Source organism: Mixophyes fleayi, chromosome 7, assembly GCF_038048845.1.
Source record: "Mixophyes fleayi isolate aMixFle1 chromosome 7, aMixFle1.hap1, whole genome shotgun sequence".
Taxonomy (NCBI): domain Eukaryota; kingdom Metazoa; phylum Chordata; class Amphibia; order Anura; family Limnodynastidae; genus Mixophyes; species Mixophyes fleayi.
In genome coordinates, this window is record NC_134408.1 from 152,766,095 (window position 1) to 152,788,273 (window position 22,179).

General features: G+C 44.6%; 1 protein-coding gene across 2 annotated transcripts in view; it reads right to left on the bottom strand.

The window, feature by feature from the left end:
- HEG1 (heart development protein with EGF like domains 1) overlaps positions 1-19,627 on the bottom strand; it is a 38,212-nt gene extending 18,585 nt beyond the window's left edge. The window contains exons 1-4 of one of the 2 annotated variants that reach the window (XM_075181201.1): positions 18,513-19,625; positions 2,348-3,802; positions 2,149-2,259; positions 244-366 (exon numbers count right to left, since the gene is read on the bottom strand). In XM_075181201.1, coding sequence (XP_075037302.1) covers positions 244-366; positions 2,149-2,259; positions 2,348-3,802; positions 18,513-19,569 — 2,746 coding nt within the window. In that variant the 5' untranslated portion in view covers positions 19,570-19,625. Of the gene's footprint in view, positions 1-243; positions 367-2,148; positions 2,260-2,347; positions 3,803-18,512 lie in introns of both variants that reach the window. The other variant, XM_075181202.1, reaches the window with a different exon arrangement.
- Between the last annotated feature and the right edge of the window lie 2,552 nt (positions 19,628-22,179).

Sequence of the window (22,179 nt, forward strand, 5' to 3'; positions counted from 1 at the left end):
TTTTTATTCATAGCGCCGTGGGTCAATATTATGTTTACATTGACCTATATTGGGGAGTTTGGAATTCGTCCCACACAGACCCACTCTGGCAGCTTTATACATCTTTAGAGCAGCGCTGTTATCCCTACACTTTTTCTGTACTAAGAAATATAATGATGTAAGTTACTGAAGGAAGATATTTCTCTCTATCTCATCTCTTCTTCTATAATTCAGTGATATTATTATCTAGACAGTTGTACTCACCCAAGATGCATCCAGCTCCTTTCTCCAGAATATACCCCAGAGGACACTGACAGCGGAAGGACCCCCAGGAATTCACACACGTGGTCTGTGCAGGACAAGGGTTTGACAAACATTCGTCCACGTCTGGGAAACAGAGGAACTATTTTATCTGAATGTTTTTTATGTCCTCATCAAACACAAAACAAAATGAAGCCTGAATCATATAATATACGGATACATTCAGATGATAATTCACAAGTGTCATTAGTATATGTATAATCTTCTGTAAATTATAAATGTATAAAAAGATCTTACAGGACAACCAGAATTAAAACACAAGATGCCTTAAATAAAGGAGTCACTAATACCATTAACAGATACACTATATGGACAAAACTATTCAGACACTTGACCATTACACCAACAGGGACTGTAATGATATTGTACACAAATACATATACTTTAATATGGAGTTGGGCCCCTTTTGCAGTGATAACAGCTTCCACTCTTCTTGGAAGGCTCCACAAGATGCTGGAGTGTTTCTGTGGGAATTTGTGCCCATTCATTCTGTAGAGCATTTATGAGGTCAGACACTGATGTTGGAGGAGAAGACCTGGCTCACAATCTCTGCTCCGTTCATCCCAAAGGTGTTCAATGGGGTTGAGGTCAGGGCTCTGTGCGGCCAGTCAAGTTCTACCACACTGATCTCATCAAACCATGTCTTTGTAGTCCTTGCTGTGTGCACTGGGGCACAGTCATGTTGGGATAGAAAAGGGCCTTCTCCAAACTGTTGTCATAAAGCTTTGTTCAAAATGACTTGGTATGCTGAAGCACTAATATTGCCCTTTACTGGAGATAAGGGGTCTAGCCCAAAGTCTAAAATACAGCCCCATACCATTATCCCTCCTCCACCAAACTTCACAGTTGGCATAATGTAGTCAGGCAGGTAACGTTCTCCTGGCATCCGCCAACCCAGACTCTCCCATCTGACTGCCAAACAGAAACGTGATTCATCACTCCACAGTCCATGGAAACCACAGTTTTTGTGCTTACATTAATGTCAGTGGAAGTTTGGAACTAAACGAAAAAAGTATACCACCGCACAAGATAACATATAGTGTAAATTGATCTCCTTCAATAGTAAATAGATCTTATATAACAAACCTGGGATATAAAAATACCAAACCAGGGGGTGCACCCTACACAATATCAATTGTACAAGTAGAGTAGAGAAAAAGGGGTGTAATTGGGGCACTCCAATAAAGTAATTTAAAAGGTTGAACTTTGAAGTTTAGAACTCTTCAGCTATGGAATCAGAAGTCACTGACCTCTTCAAAACGACCCATTTTGTATCACAAATGTTTGCAAATGGAGACTGCATGGCTAGGTGCACTAAGCTCAGCACTTTCATAATCCATAGAATGCAGCGTTATGTCTGCCTGGCGCACAGATAAGACCACTCCCACATTCATGGTAAAACTCAGATGTGTCTACGTTTGCAGGATTGTGGGTAAACACAAGAAAACACACGTTGTAGTGTTAAAAAGTAGCTTTAAAGTCCAGCCTACTCTCCCTGTAGGACCGACCCTTCAATAATTACAGCGGCACGTTGCCATGAAGGAGGCTAGAAAACTTGTAACAAAGTATAACACTAAGTATAACACTAAGTGCAACATCTCTCATATATATCCTTGTTCTACACAACAAAATATTTAGGAACCATATTGTTTTCTAAACAAGCATGAGGGTTAGTAACTAAAGTCGGACCCTTGTCACTGCCTAACTTGCCCTTGTTTGATGGATGGTAGTTGCTGATTGGCAGCTCTGAGTTACTCTGTATCCTCACATTGTTACTGTATCAACACCGATGTCTCTTATACATATAAAAGCCCAACCGTCGATCTGAACAAAACTAAAGGTCCTCACCTCTGTCACAGTGGTCTCCACGCCAGGCTGGTGGGCAATCACAACTGTAGCCTTTACTACTGTCCACACAGACGCCTCCATTGTGACAAGGATTGGGGGCGCAGAAGCTGGCTGGGGAAACGAGAAAACGGGGTGAGACAACTATAGTTGACAATCTGCTGTCTGTACAACAAAACCAACAAGACAGTAAATGCTGCACCTGATACAGTAGATCTTGGACCCGCAGCGTCTGGGGGGGTAGTTGCAGGGGTAGATGTATATTTTACAATAACTATGTCAGGTGGAGAGGTTGTGTAAGCAGGTAACTTCTTGTCTTTAGTACGGACTGTCGTCTCCAACCTTGGTGCTACGGTCTTAAGGTCCATTCTGGTTGTCCTGTCTGTCATGACCTGAGTACCGGCATCACCAGTGGCCAATGTGGAGCTTTCTGATGTAGTTGTCTTCATAGACTCGTTGGGGATTCTGTGGGTGGTATAATGTGACGATGGAATCAATAGATCCTTGGTAGTTGTTGTAGATGGAACATTATCAGTGGTCTGTGCTGGAGTGTCATCGAGCTCCGTTACCAGGACACTTTGGGTTCTCTTGTCTTCTGTGGAAGTGATCGTCATTTGCGTCTCAACCTCTGATTGCAAAGTCGTTACTAAAACTCTTACAGCGGGAGTCGTTCCATCAAACATTGTAATTCCAGGCTCCGTGTTTGTCTGGTAAGGTTCCGTTATGCCGATTACAGACCTATTGTCAGCTCTAGATGGTTCATTGGTCCGACTTGGTGATAAAGAATAAGTATGAGGGGTACTCATATCTGTGCTCTGAAATGAAGGTGATCCTGTCTGAGAAGATGGTGGCAGCGATGGGAAAGATGACAGTGGGGGGGTGGTTGATTGGGTGGTCAGGGGGACAGGGGACTTTGTGGAGACAGACCCTGGGGAAATGTCAGACGGAGTTTGGGTGACAGAGGAGTGACGTGAAAAGACAAATGTGGAAGGAGTTGGAGATGAGGAGTCCTCCACTGAAGATTGGTTGGAATCTGTTCTTACAGGAGAAGAAAATGATGCACTAGAGGCTGGAAATGTGGATGTAGAGAATGAGGATTCAACACTGAGCAATGAAGAGTTGGAGGATGAAGAAAGATATGATGATGATGATGACAAGACAACCGATGAATTGTTATCTGGTACATCTGTCTCTGTGAAATCCCTTGTTGGGTTAGAAGCAGTCACAGGGTCACTGGTGAACAGGACAGTGGAATTTGACAAATGGTGAGATGTGGGGGGCGGGTAGGTCGTCAGCGGGTATGAATGGGTCTGTAGAGGGTATGTGCTGGGCACTGACAATCCAGAATCAGAAACTGTGTTTCTGGTCTCAGAGCTCTCTGTAGAATTCTCCATATCTTGTGCTGTCGTCAGAGACTTCTGTGTTGTGTTCCCCAAATCCTCTGTCGTAGATCCAGGTTTGTGACTCCGAGTGTTTGTGGAACCAGAGTCCAAAGCGGTGGTGTAAGTGGGAATCTCCGTAATGTCTGATAAGTTGCTGTCATTAGTCACAGATAACAGGGTCCTAGTGAAGGTGGTGGATATGAATGTAGTGTCCATATGGGGGGTCCTTTTGTTGACGTGTCTTCGTGTTGCTGATTTCTGGGTGATGCCGGTGTCTGAAATATAACAGAAAAGAGAAACAGGTATTAAAATATTATATCTGTGTGTAAATTATGGCACAGTAATTCTGATATGACAATATATATTATATATCTCCTTATTTTTCATGTAAGATCTATAAATATATAAACATTTACTATTACGTTTCATGTTTCTCCCATTATCCTCCCTCAGAGGAGAGACGTAGGGGAGAAGTTGGGTGTTATATCCTCACGCTCTATCCTGTTACCCGGCTTTCTCCTGCTCTATCTCGCTCCCATGATCCTCGCTCATCCTCCTCCATGTCTGCTCCCTAGCATGTAAACATGTTATATTATGTTGTGTTATAATTATCATGTTTTAATATGTGATGTTATATTATCATGTCGTATTATGTCATGTAACATTATGTCTTGCCAACTGCATTGTGTTATATTACCTCAGGTCAATTGTCTTCTTTACCTATTTTGTCCTACTTACCATACGGTGCTGCAGATTAATAATCTCATGGTATTTCCCCTATATCTCACCTTTACTTCACCTGTATCACCTGAACACCACCTGTATCTCACCTGTACCACCTATATCTCACCTGTATCTCACCTGTACATCACCTATATCTCACCTGTACCACCTATATCTCACCTGTACCACCTATATCTCACCTGTATCTCACCTGTACATCACCTATATCTCACCTGTACATCACCTATATCTCACCTGTATCTCACCTGTAGCACCTATATCTCACCTGCAGCCCACCTATATCTCACCTGTACCACCTATATCTCACCTGTATCTCACCTGTACATCACCTATATCTCACCTGTATCTCACCTATATCTCACCTGTACTCAACTATATCTCACCTGTACATCACCTATATCTCACCTGTACATCACCTATATCTCACCTATACATCACCTATAGCCCACCTATATCTCACCTGTACTCAACTATATTTCACCTGTATCTCACCTGTACATCACCTATATCTCACCTGTACATCACCTATATCTCACCTGTATCTCACCTGCAGCCCACCTATATCTCACCTGCACTCACCTATATCTCACCTGTACTCCACCTATATCTCACCTGTATCTCACCTGTACATCACCTATATCTCACCTGTACATCACCTATATCTCACCTGTACCACCTATATCTCACCTGTATCTCACCTGTACATCACCTATATCTCACCTGTACTCAACTATATCTCACCTGTATCTCACCTGTACATCACCTATATCTCACCTGTACTCAACTATATCTCACCTGTACATCACCTATATCTCACCTATACATCACCTATAGCCCACCTATATCTCACCTGTACTCAACTATATTTCACCTGTATCTCACCTGTACATCACCTATATCTCACCTGTACATCACCTATATCTCACCTGCAGCCCACCTATATCTCACCTGCACTCACCTATATCTCACCTGTACTCCACCTATATCTCACCTGTATCTCACCTGTACATCACCTATATCTCACCTGTACTCAACTATATCTCACATGTACGTCACCTGTATCTCAGATGTACTCCACCTATATCTCACCTGTACTCCACCTATATCTCAGATGTACTCAACTATATCTCACCTGTACTCCACCTATATCTCACCTGTACTCCACCTATATCTCACCTGTACTCCAGCTATATCTCACCTGTACTCCAGCTATATCTCACCTGTACGGCATCTAAATCTCACCAATACTCCAGCTACATCTCCCCTGTACACCACCTATATCTCACCTGTACATAACCTATATCTTACCTGTACTCCGCCTATATCTCACCTGTACTTCAGCTATATCTCACCTGTACTCCGCATATATCTCACCTGTACTTTAGCTATATCTCACCTGTACTCCAGCTATATCTCACCTGTACGTCACCAATATCTCACCTGTACATAACCTATATCTCACCTGTACTCCGCCTAAATCTCACCTGTACTTCAGCTATATCTCACCTGTACTCCACCTATATCTCACCTGTACGTCACCAATATCTCACTTGTACTCCAGCTATATCTCACCTATATGTCACCAATATCTCACCTGTACATAACCTATATCTCACCTGTACGTCACCAATATCTCACCTGTACATCACCTATATCTCACCTGTACTCCGCCTATATCTCACCTGTACTTCAGCTATATCTCACCTGTACTCCACCTATATCTCACCTGTACGTCACCAATATCTCACCCGTACTCCAGCTATATCTCACCTGTACGTCACCAATATCTCACCTGTACATAACCTATATCTCACCTGTACATAACCTATATCTCACCTGTACTCCAGCTATATCTCACCTGTACGTCACTAATATCTCACCTGTACATAACCTATATCTCACCTGTACATAACCTATATCTCACCTGTACTCCAGCTATATCTCACCTGTACGTCACCAATATCTCACCTGTACATCAACTATATCTCACCTGTAGTCCAGCTATATTTCACCTGTACTCCACCTATATCTCACCTGTACTCCACCTATATCTCACCTGTACATCAACTATATCTCACCTGTACTCCACCTATATCTCACCTGTACTCCACCTATATCTCACCTGTACTCCACCTATATCTCACCTGTAGTCCAGCTATATCTCACCTACACCCCACCTGCATGTACTCCTGTTGGTGCAGTTTAACCCACATGACCCTGAGATGTGAGGGACTGAGCTACAGCCGAATGTTCGATCATCACTAGGTAAGTATCAAAGAGAAAGCAAAAGGTAAGAAAATAGAGAAAGAAACAGAGCGAGAGGTGAGGATGACGTCTGATTATTTCTCTGAAGTTTGGGATTAGTTGACCCCTCTGTGAAATGTGGGAGTTTCCGTTATTCTGCCTAATTTTAGAGCCCACGTAGCCCCCCCACCATCATGTTTTGAAGCCTCAGCTGCGGATATCATGATCTGGGTGGAGGAGATTTGGCGTCCAGAGGAATTTGTACTAACAAAGGCGGAGGTCAGTCTGTAGTGTCCAGAGGTTTCCTTCCTAGTGACAGAGCAGCCACAGAAACCAGCTCTATCGCCCATTGTCTAGACAGCTCTTATAAACATCCTATAGTCTGATTACAGGGAACAAAGACCCCTCACGTGTGTCCCCGAGCCCCAGTCACCGATGGTGGAGATCTGATACATTAACCCCCATTATATAATTTGCCTACAACATACACCGATCACCGCTGTGAACAGACGGAGGAACTGCCCAGAGCAGACGTATCATTTAACCCTTCATAGTCCAGGTTAATCTGGGAAGAAACTCAAACCACAAAGCTATAGACAGAGACATCATGGGGGGAAGGAGCACTGGGATATGTATTCTCCTTCACACACCAACACTACTTCTAGGTACAGCTTGTGTGATAAGAAAGTTCAGCGCTGACAACCAGGCAGCAACGTATGAAAGTAAATCCGCTAACTTAGCATAAATGGCGGAAGCGCAGATCTGTACTCCCAGCGAGGTTGCGGCGATGTCAGTTTTCTGCTCCATTAATGTTTTCATTCTTTCCCAGATCTATGTCGCCCCCTCCTGGTCATCCTGTGGGTTGGTGTCAGCAAAACTGACATATTGTAGTAAAGAATTGCAGATTTTGGGCCTGATTCATTAACATTCATTACTTTCTGCACTGGCGTATTCTCCGGTTCTGGACGTGCGCAGAGCGATTTTACGCAAAATACATCACATATGGGCATTTACTGAGGCTAAAAACATTCCTGGTCAGCTGCATCGTACAGGAAATAACGGCTTAAAAATGAATTGAGATTTGGGGAATTCTTGTTGTATTATGAGATGAGATGATCTGCAAATTAACTTGATGAATCTAGTTGGAGGGTGGATATTCTGCAGATCTAAACTGGAACTACAGATCGTTATGTTCAGCTCCTGAGGGAGCAAATACCTGACTCAGTTCTGTTAACACTGACAAAGTAAGATGCTGATAGAAAGCTGTATGAATTCAGCCATTACAGGCTCCAAGTGGCTCCCTGCAGTTTCCTCCAATACCAGAGACATCAAGCTGACCCGGGAGATATTGTTCTTGTGCTGAAGTGTCAGACGCCGTTACATAACGCTGCAATGTTACATAACACTGCAATTTTATGCGAGGAAACTGTGACGTTCCAATTCGAGGTAACGGTCGGTCAGGATCGCTGTTACTGTAACCACAAAGTGATTCTGCTGTTATAATGCTGCACGCGGCGTTTCAACAACAGAATGGATTTGGTGCAATATCAGGATAGAGATCCCGATAATTCTACGTGTATCCATGCTTTGGAACGCCGTCCTTTCTTTGTCAGACTTTAACTGCAGCGCTATGAAACGCGCTGGGCTCAACTGATTAACAGACGTAAGATAAAAAAAAAAAACATTTTACATCAGTTAATTGAGTCCAAGATAACTCAGTGACAGAGCGCTAAATTCAGAGTCACTGGAATAGATTTCATAATAAGTCTGAGGGCCGGAATCATTAAGGAGAGCAAAGCATAAAAAGTATATAAAAGTATATAAATAAATGATGATGATGATGATGAAAAAATTAGTAACTTTCCACCTGGGCAAAACCATGTTGCATTGGAGTGGGAGGTAAATTTAAAATGTGGGAATAGATTTATAGTTCGGGTAGAGCATGTCATCATCATTTATGATGATAGCGCCACTAATTCCGCAGCGCTGTACAGAGAACTCATTCACATCAGTCCCTGCCCCATTGGAGCTTACAGTCTAAATTCCCTAATATACACACACACACAGACAGACAGACACACAGACTATAGTCAATTTTTTATATCACCCAATTAACCTACTAGTATGTTTTTAGAGTGTGGGAGGAAACCGGAGCACCCGGAGGAAACCCACACAAACACAGGGAGAACATACAAACTCCTCACAGATAAGGCCATGGTCGGGAATTGAACTCATGACCCCAGCGCTGTGAGGCAGAAGTGCTAACCACTGAGCCACCGTGTCCTAGATCAACTTTAAATTTAAATGTAAAAATAAAGCTATCAAGTATTTGTGTGCTACATGCGAAAGCAGCCAGTTATATGTGCCATATAATGAACTAATTTGCACCCCTTGCACTATAACATGGTTTGTCCATTAACAAACTTACACCTTTTTTTGCTGTGCTCTTCTTAGTGACTCAGGCCCTGAGAGTATAACGTATTGTTTCCTTGTGAACCAAAGATTAAGTACTGTACAGAATATTCTGTCCCTGATACTTTCTATTGAAGAAAGTTTGAGACACTGGGACGATGGTAACGTTCTTTTATTTCATTAAATGTTAACCATTTCCATGCCTGTGCTGGTCTGATCATTTATTGTTAAACACTGAAAGTGCATTAACCCTCCCTGTCTGCCCAGTAGGACGGCATGATGGGGGTTAATTGCGGGAAGTGAAGGGGTTAATTCCTCCTTCTATTGCTGTCACCCTCTATTAATACATTGGATTCCTCACATACTGGGTGTTACCAGGAAATTCCACAACAAATCTCCTGTCTCTCTGCACCAAGAGCTCAATGTCTGATAACAGTCCAAAGCTGAACCCTTCAGATACAATGATGCAGCTCCCCCTGCTGGGGACATGGAGGCACAGCACTGTCACTCCCAGCAATGCAGATAGAGGTGCTGCTAATACTATAGACAAATAAAATCATATCACAAGGTCACTAAGCGCTGTCGCACTTTACAGTTACCAGTCTTGTAAAAGGCGGACACCAGGCCAAGTTTCTTGATGAAAATAAACAAGAGAGGATTTTATTTACCTCTTACAACTTGACAATAAGTTACTTTAGGCAGCAGTTACTCGACACAAGAGCTGACATTCTAGCATTGTGGCACATTCGCAGGCAGACCGCCCCCTCTCTAGGAGATATGGGTACCCTCAGCTACATCTGTAGCATGAATCTGTATGATATAAGTCTGTTCATGTGATGTAACAATGTATCCATATGTTGTAATACTGTATCCATTTAGTGTAACGATGTATCTGTGTGAATTAACATTGTATCCGTGTGATGTGATCTCGGATCTGTGTAATTTTGGCACAGATTTGCTGCTCCCCCATCAGACCTGTAAGTGAGATGGTTTCGGACAATACCCTGAGCTCAGTGCTGAGAGAACCATTACACAAAGCAGCTTTCAGACCTGTTACCATGTTATAGATCCCTGAGAGGCCACATTGTCCGACCCAGAAGAGGATCCTCTCTTCTCCAAGGCTTTACCTGACTTTCCCACCAGCTGTACAATGACGGCTTTGTCCATTACACACTGAGGCTGGGGAGAAATATTCCTACTATGGCCTCTTACAGGACACATAATGACCAATGCCCCCCCCCCCGCGGCTCGGTTACAGGACACATAATGACCAATGCCCCCCCCCCATCCCCCCGCGGCTCGGTTACAGGACACATAATGACCCCCCCCCCCCCCTGCGGCTCGGTTACAGGACAGGTGTCTGCTGGTCTGTCCCACTGTAACAGATGCCACTTATACTGATTTGCAGGAGAGACTGGGGGTCATTAAAAAAGTACAGACACAGGTGACCTCGCTCACTTCAGTTCCTGTCCCATTGGAATTACAGTCTAAATTACCTAACTCACACACAGACACACACACATAGACTAGGGTCAATTTTACAGCAGCCAATCAACTTACCAGTATGTTTTTGGAGTGTGGGAGGAAACCGGAGCACCCGGAGGAAACCCCAACGCAAACACGGGGAGAACATATAAACTCCACACAGATAAGGCCATGGTTGGTAATGGAGCTCATGACCCCAGTACTGTGAGGGAGAAGTGCTAACCACTGAGCCAGCTTCTTATTCTATCCGTATGATAAAGGACACAGTACTGCGTCTCTTCTTCTATATATCACCTGTCAATCCAAGGTACACCTGAAGGGCCTGTGTTCCTGGCTTGGAACTAGTTAGTCATTAAAATGTAATGATCAGATGTTATTCTCAGTATCTCTTCTGCTAACTGCACATGACTACCAGGCTGGTTGTGTATTTGCTGCAATTCCCAGCATCGGTATGTAAAGAGAATTGCACAGCACCATTTCTTGCTCTCCATTCCCTGTATATTAACATTGCTGCGTTATGAAAGTGCTCTTGTCCTTCATATTCTCCTCCTGACCGACATATCTCTCTAGTAAGTGTTACATCTGTAATGTGCACCCTGATGAATGGATATTGTACAGTTAGATAAATATTTCCCACTACTGGCTCCATCATCCTTCCGCTGTTCTCCAGCTTCTATACACAACTGCTATTTAGAGACACTGTTTGAAATACTTAGATGGGTCTGTATTACGGACACTGGCAGAGGAGGGCTGGGGGTTACTCCCAACAGTCACACGTCAGGGCTGGTTACTGTCACAGCTCTGGGTCCCTGCTGCTGTGACAGGTGCCAGACTTATCAGAGGCTGAAGCTGGACAATAAGTGTAAGACTGTTACTTCCAGCGCTAGAGAGGTTAATCCCGGCTGCCTGGATAATGTAAGAGGATTAAGTGGGCATCTGCGGCCGGCAGAGGCTGGTGAGAGCTCTGACTTATGAGAGGTCCTCGGGGGGTGAAGACAGGTGGACCTGGTTTAGAGGACAGTGGAGGGGGCTCTCAGGGCCTAGAAGGTGACATCTCACTATAGTCCATTATAGACCCGCACTCAACATAAGTAGTGATTCAGCTGCCCAGACTGCAATCCCCACTCCTGGCCAAGCAGCAGATCCTCACAGTCCTAGCAGAAAGTGCCACAAATCACCTACAACACAGAATAGTGCAGAGCTGCAAGATACATACGCTGGATAACACAGAATGGTAAAGTGTAGGAATACTGTCATACACTAGATAACACAGAATGGTACAGAGCAGGAAGAGTGTCAAAAACTGGATAACACAGAATGGTGGAAGCAGGAAGATTGTCATACACTAGATAACAGAATGGTCGAGAGTAGAAGTATTGTCATACAATGGATAACACAGAATGATGGAAGCAGAAAGATTGTCATACACTGGATAACACAGAATGGTGGAGAATATATATATTCTATATATTAATATAAATAATAACAAAGGAGTGTCCTGTACAGGCCTCTATCCTGCGCTGTTATATATTTGCTATATAGCCAGACGATGTGTGGCGCAGACTCAGGGCAGACGTTGGGTACTAAGCTTGATGTACACATACAGATCGTATAGTTTTCCTGCACCAAAATGGATTATTTTCTGAAACATAAAAATGACACACACGTAATTAATGAATCTGGAGAAATTCAAATTAAATTGATGGTTAGTGAATTGTGACACAACACACATCACAATTTCCATCTGGCAGATCAAATTGGAGCAAAATGTCGCAGTAGAACCCCTGATTACTACTACAGCCATCAGTTCACAGACTACTACCGACAGGGTCTTCAAGCGCTGTACAAGCGGCGTTATATTGATCGCGTTGGATCGTTACTGTCCTTGTGTCACCCAAACAGTAAACGATATTCAGGGAGTAAGATGGAAACAGATTGAAATGGATAAATGGATCTGTACCTTTGTGGCTTTGTTTAGGCTAAATGTCATCAACTGTCTAGTTCATTTACTTGTTGTAATTAATAATACATTAACATATACTCTCTCCATTATATAGCACCAAAATGTTATACAGCATTTTATCATTCACATCAGTTACTGTGCCAGGGAGCTTACAATCTAAATTCTCTTATAAAACACACATCTTTACATAACGTATGTCTGTATATATATATATATATATATATATATATATATATATATATATATATATATATATGTGTAATAAGGTCACGGCCTGGTCTTTGTACACATCTGCTGGTTCACTGGCTGCTGCCAAATCATTCTCAGGGATTCTGTTATTACAGAAGAAAATGTCTCAGATCTGAATTTCTAAATAAAAACAGTTTCCTTCAGATGACGGAGACAGATCCTGGAGATGCCTATATACAGCAGGTGACGTTTCCTGGTTACTCGGTGACTTTCTTATATCACCGTATCTATATTTGTGTCACAAATAAAACAAGACGTTTAATGAACTGTATGAACAAAATACAGGAAGACGCCCATTGTATGAGACCAAGGCTCTGTGTCCACCTACACTTATATATAGAGAAAGGGAGGAAGCAGGAAATGAAGCCCCTCGGGACACAGAAAGTAATTAACGTTCTCCCAAGTAGCCATAAAATCACCATTCTTTACTTATTTGGAGTGAAAACAACAAATACGACATTATCATCAACCAAACCTAGGATATAAGAATTGCTCTTTTTCATACAGGAGACTGGGGGAGGGGAATTGTAGCGTAGAGTCACTTACTGCATTATAATATACATGTATAATATACCTGTACTGACCCCGGCATGAGGATGGAAGTCAGTCACAGCGATACGATTCTAGATCAGAAGACTTATTTCTGTACAATAGTCTTGCAGGTACTCCCATGAGAAAGAATACATGGGGGGTGCAGTAATATATACACCAATCAGCCACAACATTAGGACCTCCTTCCTAATATCATCATCATCATTTATTTATATAGCGCCACTGATTCCGCAGCGCTGTACAGAGAACTCATTCACATCAGTCCCTGCCCCATTGGAGCTTACAGTCTAAATTCCCTAACATACATACATACACAGACTAGGGTCAATTTTTGATATTACCCAATTAACCTACCAGTATGTTTTTAGAGTGTGAGAGGAAACCGGAGCACCTTAAGGAAACCCACGCAAACATGGGGAGAACATACAAACTCCACAGAGATAAGGCCAGGGTCGGGATTTGACCTCATGACCCCAGTGCTGTGAGGCAGAAGTGCTAACCACTGAGCCACCGTGCTGCCCAAACAGCTCTGACAAATCACAGCATAGCCTCCACAAGACCTCTGAAGGTGTCCTGTGGTATCTGGCACCAAGACGTTAGCAGCAGATCCTGTAAGTCCTGTAAGGTGTGAGGTGAGGCCTCCATGGCTTGGACTTGTTTTCCAGCACATCCCACAGATGCTCAGACTGAGATCTGTGGATTTTGGAGGCCAAATAAACACCCTGATCTCTTTGTCATGTTCCACAAACCATTCCTGAACAATGTTTGCAGTGTGACAGGGCGCATTATCCTGCTGAAAGAGGCCATCAGGGAATACAGCTGCCATGAAGGGGTGTACTTGGTCTGCAGCAATATTTAGGTAGGTGGTACGTGTCATAGTAACATCCACATGAATGTCAGGACCAAAGGTTTCCCAGCAGAACATTGTTCACATCATCACACGGCCTCCGCCAGCTGCCTTCTTCCCATAGTGCATCCTGGTGCCATCTCTTCCCCAGGTAAACGACGCACACAGCCGTCCACATGATGTAAAAGAAAACTGCTCACATGCCCATTGTAATCAACCTATAGATAGATCTATACCAGGGCAGTGATCGGTCTATAGGTAGATCTGCGTCAGGGCAGTGATCGGTCTATAGGTAGATCTGCGTCAGGGTAGTGATCGGTCTATAGGTAGATCTGCGTCAGGCTGTGATCGGTCTATAGGTAGATCTGCATCAGGGCAGTGATCGGTCTATAGGTAGATCTGCGTCAGGGCAGAGATCGGTCTATAGGTAGATCTGCGTGAGGACAGTGATCGGTCTATAGGTAGATCTGCGTCAGGGCAGTGATCGGTCTATAGGTAGATCTGCGTCAGGATAGTGATCGGTCTATAGGTAGATCTGCGTCAGGATAGTTATCGGTCTATAGGTAGATCTGTACCAGGACAGTGATTGGTCTATAGGTAGATCTGCGCCAGCCAGTGATCGGTCTATAGGTAGATCTGTACCAGGGCAGTGATCGGTCTATAGGTAGATCTGCATCAGGGCAGTGATCGGTCTATAGGTAGATCTGCATCAGGGCAGTGATCGGTCTATAGGTAGATCTGCGTCAGGGCAGTGATCGGTCTATAGGTAGATCTGCGTCAGGGCAGTGATCGGTCTATAGGTAGATCTGCGTCAGGATAGTGATCGGTCTATAGGTAGATCTGTACCAGGGCAGTGATCGGTCTATAGGTAGATCTGCGTTAGGGCAGTGATCGGTCTATAGGTAGATCTGTACCAGGGCAGTGATCGGTCTATAGGTAGATCTGTACCAGGGCAGTGATCGGTCTATAGGTAGATCTGCTCCAGGGCAGTGATCGGTCTATAGGTAGATCTGCATCAGGGCAATGATCGGTCTATAGGTAGATCTGCATCAGGGCAGTGATCGGTCTATAGGTAGATCTGCATCAGGGCAGTGATCGGTCTATAGGTAGATCTGCATCAGGGCAGTGATCGGTCTATAGGTAGATCTGGGTCAGGGCAGTGATCGGTCTATAGGTAGATCTGTACCAGGGCAGTGATCGGTCTATAGGTAGATCTGCGTCAGGATAGTGATCGGTCTATAGGTAGATCTGTACCAGGGCAGTGATCGGTCTATAGGTAGATCTGCGTCAGGGTAGTGATCGGTCTATAGGTAGATCTGCGTCAGGCTGTGATCGGTCTATAGGTAGATCTGCATCAGGGCAGTGATCGGTCTATAGGTAGATCTGCGTCAGGGCAGAGATCGGTCTATAGGTAGATCTGCGTGAGGACAGTGATCGGTCTATAGGTAGATCTGCGTCAGGGCAGTGATCGGTCTATAGGTAGATCTGCGTCAGGATAGTGATCGGTCTATAGGTAGATCTGCGTCAGGATAGTGATCGGTCTATAGGTAGATCTGTACCAGGACAGTGATTGGTCTATAGGTAGATCTGCGCCAGCCAGTGATCGGTCTATAGGTAGATCTGTACCAGGGCAGTGATCGGTCTATAGGTAGATCTGCATCAGGGCAGTGATCGGTCTATAGGTAGATCTGCGTCAGGGCAGTGATCGGTCTATAGGTAGATCTGCGTCAGGGCAGTGATCGGTCTATAGGTAGATCTGCGTCAGGATAGTGATCGGTCTATAGGTAGATCTGTACCAGGGCAGTGATCGGTCTATAGGTAGATCTGCGTTAGGGCAGTGATCGGTCTATAGGTAGATCTGTACCAGGGCAGTGATCGGTCTATAGGTAGATCTGTACCAGGGCAGTGATCGGTCTATAGGTAGATCTGCTCCAGGGCAGTGATCGGTCTATAGGTAGATCTGCATCAGGGCAATGATCGGTCTATAGGTAGATCTGCATCAGGGCAGTGATCGGTCTATAGGTAGATCTGCATCAGGGCAGTGATCGGTCTATAGGTAGATCTGCATCAGGGCAGTGATCGGTCTATAGGTAGATCTGGGTCAGGGCAGTGATCGGTCTATAGGTAGATCTGTACCAGGGCAGTGATCGGTCTATAGGTAGATCTGCGTCAGGATAGTGATCGGTCTATAGGTAGATCTGTACCAGGGCAGTGATCGGTCTATAGGTAGATCTGCGTCAGGGCAGTGATCGGTCTATAGGTAGATCTGCGTCAGGGCAGTGATCGGTCTATAGGTAGATCTGCGTCAGGGCAGTGATCGGTCTATAGGTAGATCTGTACCAGGGCAATGATCGGTCTATAAGTAGATCTGTACCAGGGCAGTGATCGGTCTATAGGTAGATCTGTACCAGGGCAGTGATCGGTCTATAGGTAGATCTGTACCAGGGCAGTGATCAGTCTATAGGTAGATCTGGGTCAGGGCAATGATCGGTCTATAAGTAGATCTGTACCAGGGCAGTGATCGGTCTATAGGTAGATCTGTACCAGGGCAGTGATCGGTCTATAGGTAGATCTGCGTCAGGGCAGTGATCGGTCTATAGGTAGATCTGTACCAGGGCAGTGATCGGTCTATAGGTAGATCTGCGTCAGGGCAATGATCGGTCTATAGGTAGATCTGCTCCAGGGCAGTGATCGGTCTATAGGTAGATCTGCGTCAGGGCAGTGATCAGTCTATAGGTAAATCTGTACCAGGGCAGTGATCAGTCTATAGGTAGATCTGGGTCAGGGCAATGATCGGTCTATAAGTAGATCTGTACCAGGGCAGTGATCGGTCTATAGGTAGATCTGTACCAGGGCAGTGATCGGTCTATAGGTAGATCTGGGTCAGGGCAGTGATCGGTCTATAGGTAGATCTGGGTCAGGGCAGTGATCGGTCTATAGGTAGATCTGGGTCAGGGCAGTGATCGGTCTATAGGCAGATCTGGGTCAGTGCAGACATTACTCACAATTATACGTCAGGCAACAGTTGTAGAGAAAGGAGCAAAGCTGAATATCTACCATGTATTTCTATAGTTGTTACCTAAACCCTAAATCAACAAATATGAAAAGTGTCTGTGACAGATACATGTATTTGTGCAACTCACAACTTTATTAGATTGTAAGCTCATGTGAACGGGTCTTCATTGCACAAGTTTCTCCGCACTATCTGACTATTATGATTGGACATAGCTCCCTGTATGTGGGATTATGGTTAATTCCATACTAACTTTGCATTAATAATACCTCTGTGTTTGTACTATGATGTATCTACTAATTTCATGGTTCCATATAAATAAATGATTATAATAATATTTACTATTTACTCTGTTGTTGGTGGAAAAGATATCCATAATAATAATAATACATAATAAAGAAAATAACAATATATACTACATTATAATACTATCTAGTTATAGCTGAGTATTAATGTGGCTCTAGTTATATGGATATACAATGAAGTAGATGTTCACTGTGTCTCTATAACAAACACATTATATAAGTCACATTGTTATACAGAGATTGATGCTTTGTGTATTATTTCTTTGTCTTGTCAGATGTGTGTGATTTGTGTAGATTGCTTTGTGCAGTATTTATGTAGCCCATGTTCTGTCAATGTACACAGCACTGTGTCTGGTCATTGTGTACAGTGTTACATAGTATGTTGAGACATTGTGTTATCATTATTAATAACATTTATTTATATAGCGCCAGCATATTCCGCTGCACTTTACAATTGGGCACAAACACAGCAATAAGACTGGGTATTAGCAGACAGACAGCTATAAGAGGCTGCTGCACGTGAGCTCACAATCTATGTTGTGCATCTTGTTCTGTGATTGTCTACAATGTGTTTTCCGATCAGCATGATAGAGAATTCGCTGCCAGATTGAATGGTTCCTTATTTCTGGTAAATGAATATTTTGGAGATATAAGTATTATTGAGGAAATCCTCTTTTAGAGGAAATGGAAAAGTGTGTACATGAGGCGACCCCTTAATATGAAATGTGTGGGTGCAGTTATGTAATGTTTCCTATGTGATTCCACCTTCTCATTATCCCCTATTACCCAGATTATTTATTATACTTTGCCCTGGTAGCCGCTAAGTCTTTTGACCTTTAAGAAGTGCTGATCACACTGCCGGCACTATGTGTTCCATAGGTCATATACAGCATCCATCCCTCCAGGACAATTACATAATTACATATTTTTTTTTGAAAAAAGGTGCTTTTATAAAACCAATTTCTTACAAAGTTAAAAATACATTCAATGCAACGTCCATAAAAGCAGATTATACACATACACACAAGGATAAAGCACACTGATAGACAGGGGTTAAATAGACCAATATTTAAAGTAGCTAGAGAATAATTCACAAACTATAAACCATAATTGAATCATTGGTCTCCAACAGTGACCTCATGTTATGTGGGGGTGTTAGGGGGTCACTCACCTGAGCTTGTCTGACTGCTTTTCTGGATAAAATCCCCTTCTGTCCAGCCAGGTTCTGATTTAAAATAAATGTGGGGTCCCCGATGGTCTGAAATCGTCTGGGTCTTCTCTATGTCAGCATTGAACGATGGATTGGTATTGGTCCTGTTTGGTTCTGATGGTGGGTCAGTCTGTGTCCTGTTTGGTTCTGATGGTGGGTCAGTCTGTGTCCTGTTTGGTTCTGATGGTGGGTCAGTCTGTGTCCTGTTTGGTTCTGAAGGTGGGTCAGTCTGTGTCCTGTTTGGTTCTGATGATGGGTCGGTCTGTGTCCTGCTTGGTTCTGATGTTGGGTCGGTCTGTGTCCTGTTTGGTTCTGATGATGGGTCGGTCTGTGTCCTGCTTGGTTCTGATGTTGGGTCAGTCTGTGTCCTTTTTGGTTCTGATGATGGGTCAGTCTTTGTCCTGTTTGGTTCTGATGATGGGTCAGTCTTTGTCCTGTTTGGTTCTGATGATGGGTCAGTCTTTGTCCTGTTTGGTTCTGATGTTGGGTCAGTCTGTGTCCTGTTTGGTTCTGATACTGGGTCAGTCTGTGTCCTGTTTGGTTCTGATGTTGGGTCAGTCTGTGTCCTGTTTGGTTCTGATACTGGATCAGTCTGTGTCCTGTTTGGTTCTGATGCTGGGTCAGTCTGTGTCCTGTTTGGTTCTGATGATGGGTCAGTCTGTGTCCTGTTTGGTTCTGATGCTGGGTCAGTCTGTGTCCTGTTTGGTTCTGATGTTGGGTCAGTCTGTGTCCTGTTTGGTTCTGATAAAGAATTGGTCCCTGTGTTAGGTGTCTTCCATAATGGATCAGTCTGTGTCCAGATTGCTTCTAGTGAGTTCTTCTTCTTCCATAATCCCGATGTCTCCGCTCTCCCCCTCAGTGCTGGACCAGGCAGTGATACTGAGGTCTCCCCCGGGTCAGTCCTGGTGCCCGGGGCGCTGGGAGATGGGGTCCCCGGGGAGGACCAGGGTCTGTCCGGATGAGTCTGAGCACAATGGGCGGCGCCCAGGAGCAGCAGCCAGAAGCCGGGGAGCATCATGCGGGAGCGGCCCCCGGAGCAGGGACAGCCGGAGAGAGCAGCATGGAGCAGACACTGAGCGCAGACTGACCGGGGAGGGAGGAGACAGCCAGCCCACCGGGGCCAGAGCCGCCCCCAGTACATCCACCCCTGCCAGGGCTTGCTGGTACTAGTAGTGCTACATGGCACAGTGTCCCCCTGGCAGGGCTTGCTGGTACTAGTAGTGCTACATGGCACACTGTCCCCCTGCCAGGGCTTGCTGGTACTAGTAGTTCCACATTACACCAGTGTCCCCCTGCTAGGGCTTGCTGGTACTAGTAGTGCTACATGGCACAGTGTCCCCCTGGCAGGGCTTGCTGGTACTAGTAGTGCTACATGGCACACTGTCCCCCTGCCAGGGCTTGCTGGTACTAGTAGTTCCACATTACACCAGTGTCCCCCTGCTAGGGCTTGCTGGTACTAGTAGTGCTACATGGCACAGTGTCCCCCTGCCAGGACTTGCTGGTACTAGTAGTGCTACATGGCACAGTGTCCCCCTGGCTGGGCTTTCTGGTACTAGTAGTTCCACATGACACCAGTGTCCCCCTTCCAGGGCTTGCTGGTACTAGTAGTTCCACATGGCACTAGTGTCCCCCTGGCAGGGCTTGCTGGTACTAATTGTTCTACATGGCACCAGTGTCCCCCTGGCAGGGCTTGCTGGTACTAGTAGTTCCACATGACACGGTGTCCCCCTGGCTGGGCTTGCTGCTACTAGTAGTGCTACATGGCACCAGTGTCCCCCTGCCAGGGCTTGCTGGTACTAGTAGTTCCACATGGCACCAGTGTCCCCCTAGCAGGGCTTGCTGGTACTAGTAGTTCTACATGACACCAGTGTCCCCCTGGCAGGGCTTGCTGGTACTAGTAGTTCTACATTGTACCAGTGTCCCCCTAGCAGGGCTTGCTGTTACTAGTAGTTTTACATGGCACCAGTATCCCCCTGGCAGGGCTTGCTGGTACTAGTAGTTCCACATGGCACCAGTGTTCCCCCTGGCAGGGCTTGCTGGTACTATTAGTTCCACATGGCACCAGTGTTCCCCCTGGCAGGGCTTGCTGGTACTATTAGTTCCACATGGTACCCAGTGTCTCCCCCTGGTAGCGCTTGCAGGTACTAGCAGTTCCACATGACACAGTGTCCCCCTGGCAGGGCTTGCTGGTAGTTGTAGTTCCACATGGGACCCAGTGTCTCCCTGGCAGGGCTTGCTGGTACTTGTTGTTGGCCCCATATGAAAATACATGTCCGCCCAGGGAATCTGTATCCTGCCCTATAATTAAGTTCCACGTCCCAGAGTTCAGTATCGGAGGACACGTCCTGCACATGACAACAGGCTGGGAATGTAATGGGAACAGTACCTGCTTTTTAGAAGGCTTTTGTGACTTGCACAATGACACATTTGTATCTGCACCGACTTGGTTATATCGTGAATAAAGGAAAATGTTCTGTATTTTTTCTCTGTCAGTAATTATCTAAAAGGTCATTTTAAACAAGCTCACGTTACATTATCTGATCATACACAAGGATGTAGATCTGAGGTTTCCTAATCCGAATCAGCGAGAGACAGCACCTCTGTAATTCATCTAATGTCCTGATCAGTGGTAGAATTACCATTAATGCAGCAGCTGCGTTGCCCCGGGGCCCCTGGAGATAATGGGGTCCACTGCACAGGGAACTAGGGAGCTGTGGTCCCCGGTTTCCTCCTTCCCGCTTCCCTGCACCGGCGCCCACAGTCCGCTAGTTGCGCCTCTGGTCCTGATTAAAGGGATGCTAAAGCAATCACAACTGGCACGTGCCAGGGGGGCACATAGATTAGTAACACGCCGAAGCTCTAGGGCTGCACTAATGCAGCTGAAGATGCGCATGGGCCCAGGACCCAGGGTCTGCTGCGGAACTGAAGACGTCTGTGCCGACAAGAGTGGAAAATCTGAACTGGCTGCACCACTGGGCGGTATAATATGAGGATTTACTTACTGGTTCCATTATTATTATCATGGTATTAGCATAGTAAAATAAGAAATATTTATATATTACTATATACCCAATGTAGCGCACGTCAGCCAACCATTACTCATCTAATCGTTAAAATGGTTTTATGTGTTGCTGGATTTTTTTTAACTTCCATGACTGGAGTCATTGCTGTTGTTTTATAGATCCAATGAGATACTAATCTATCAGAGATATCCGCACAGAAGGTAGAAGGATAATACAATAGTCCCACAGATCTACATGGGTATAAAATATTGTGTATGTTGTGTGTTCTGCTTCTCAGGCCTATAAGAGACATTAATGATTACACGTTATCCCTGTCAGTCACTCACCCTGGTCGCTAATTCAAATCACATATTATTTCCTATCACTATCATGTCTTATAATATGAATATCAGGATCACTTTATGTGATCCCAGCATGGTGATTCAAATAGTATGATTGAAATTATTATCACATTTTATGTGGTGTATAAAGTATAGATATCGGTATTTAAATGAATTATAATCCTCTCACTGTGAATGTATAAAGTAATAATAATAATTAAATCCAGACAGTGTTTTCTCCAAGAACAACAGAATGTAAAACTGGATGCTTTTTCCAGTTTTAAT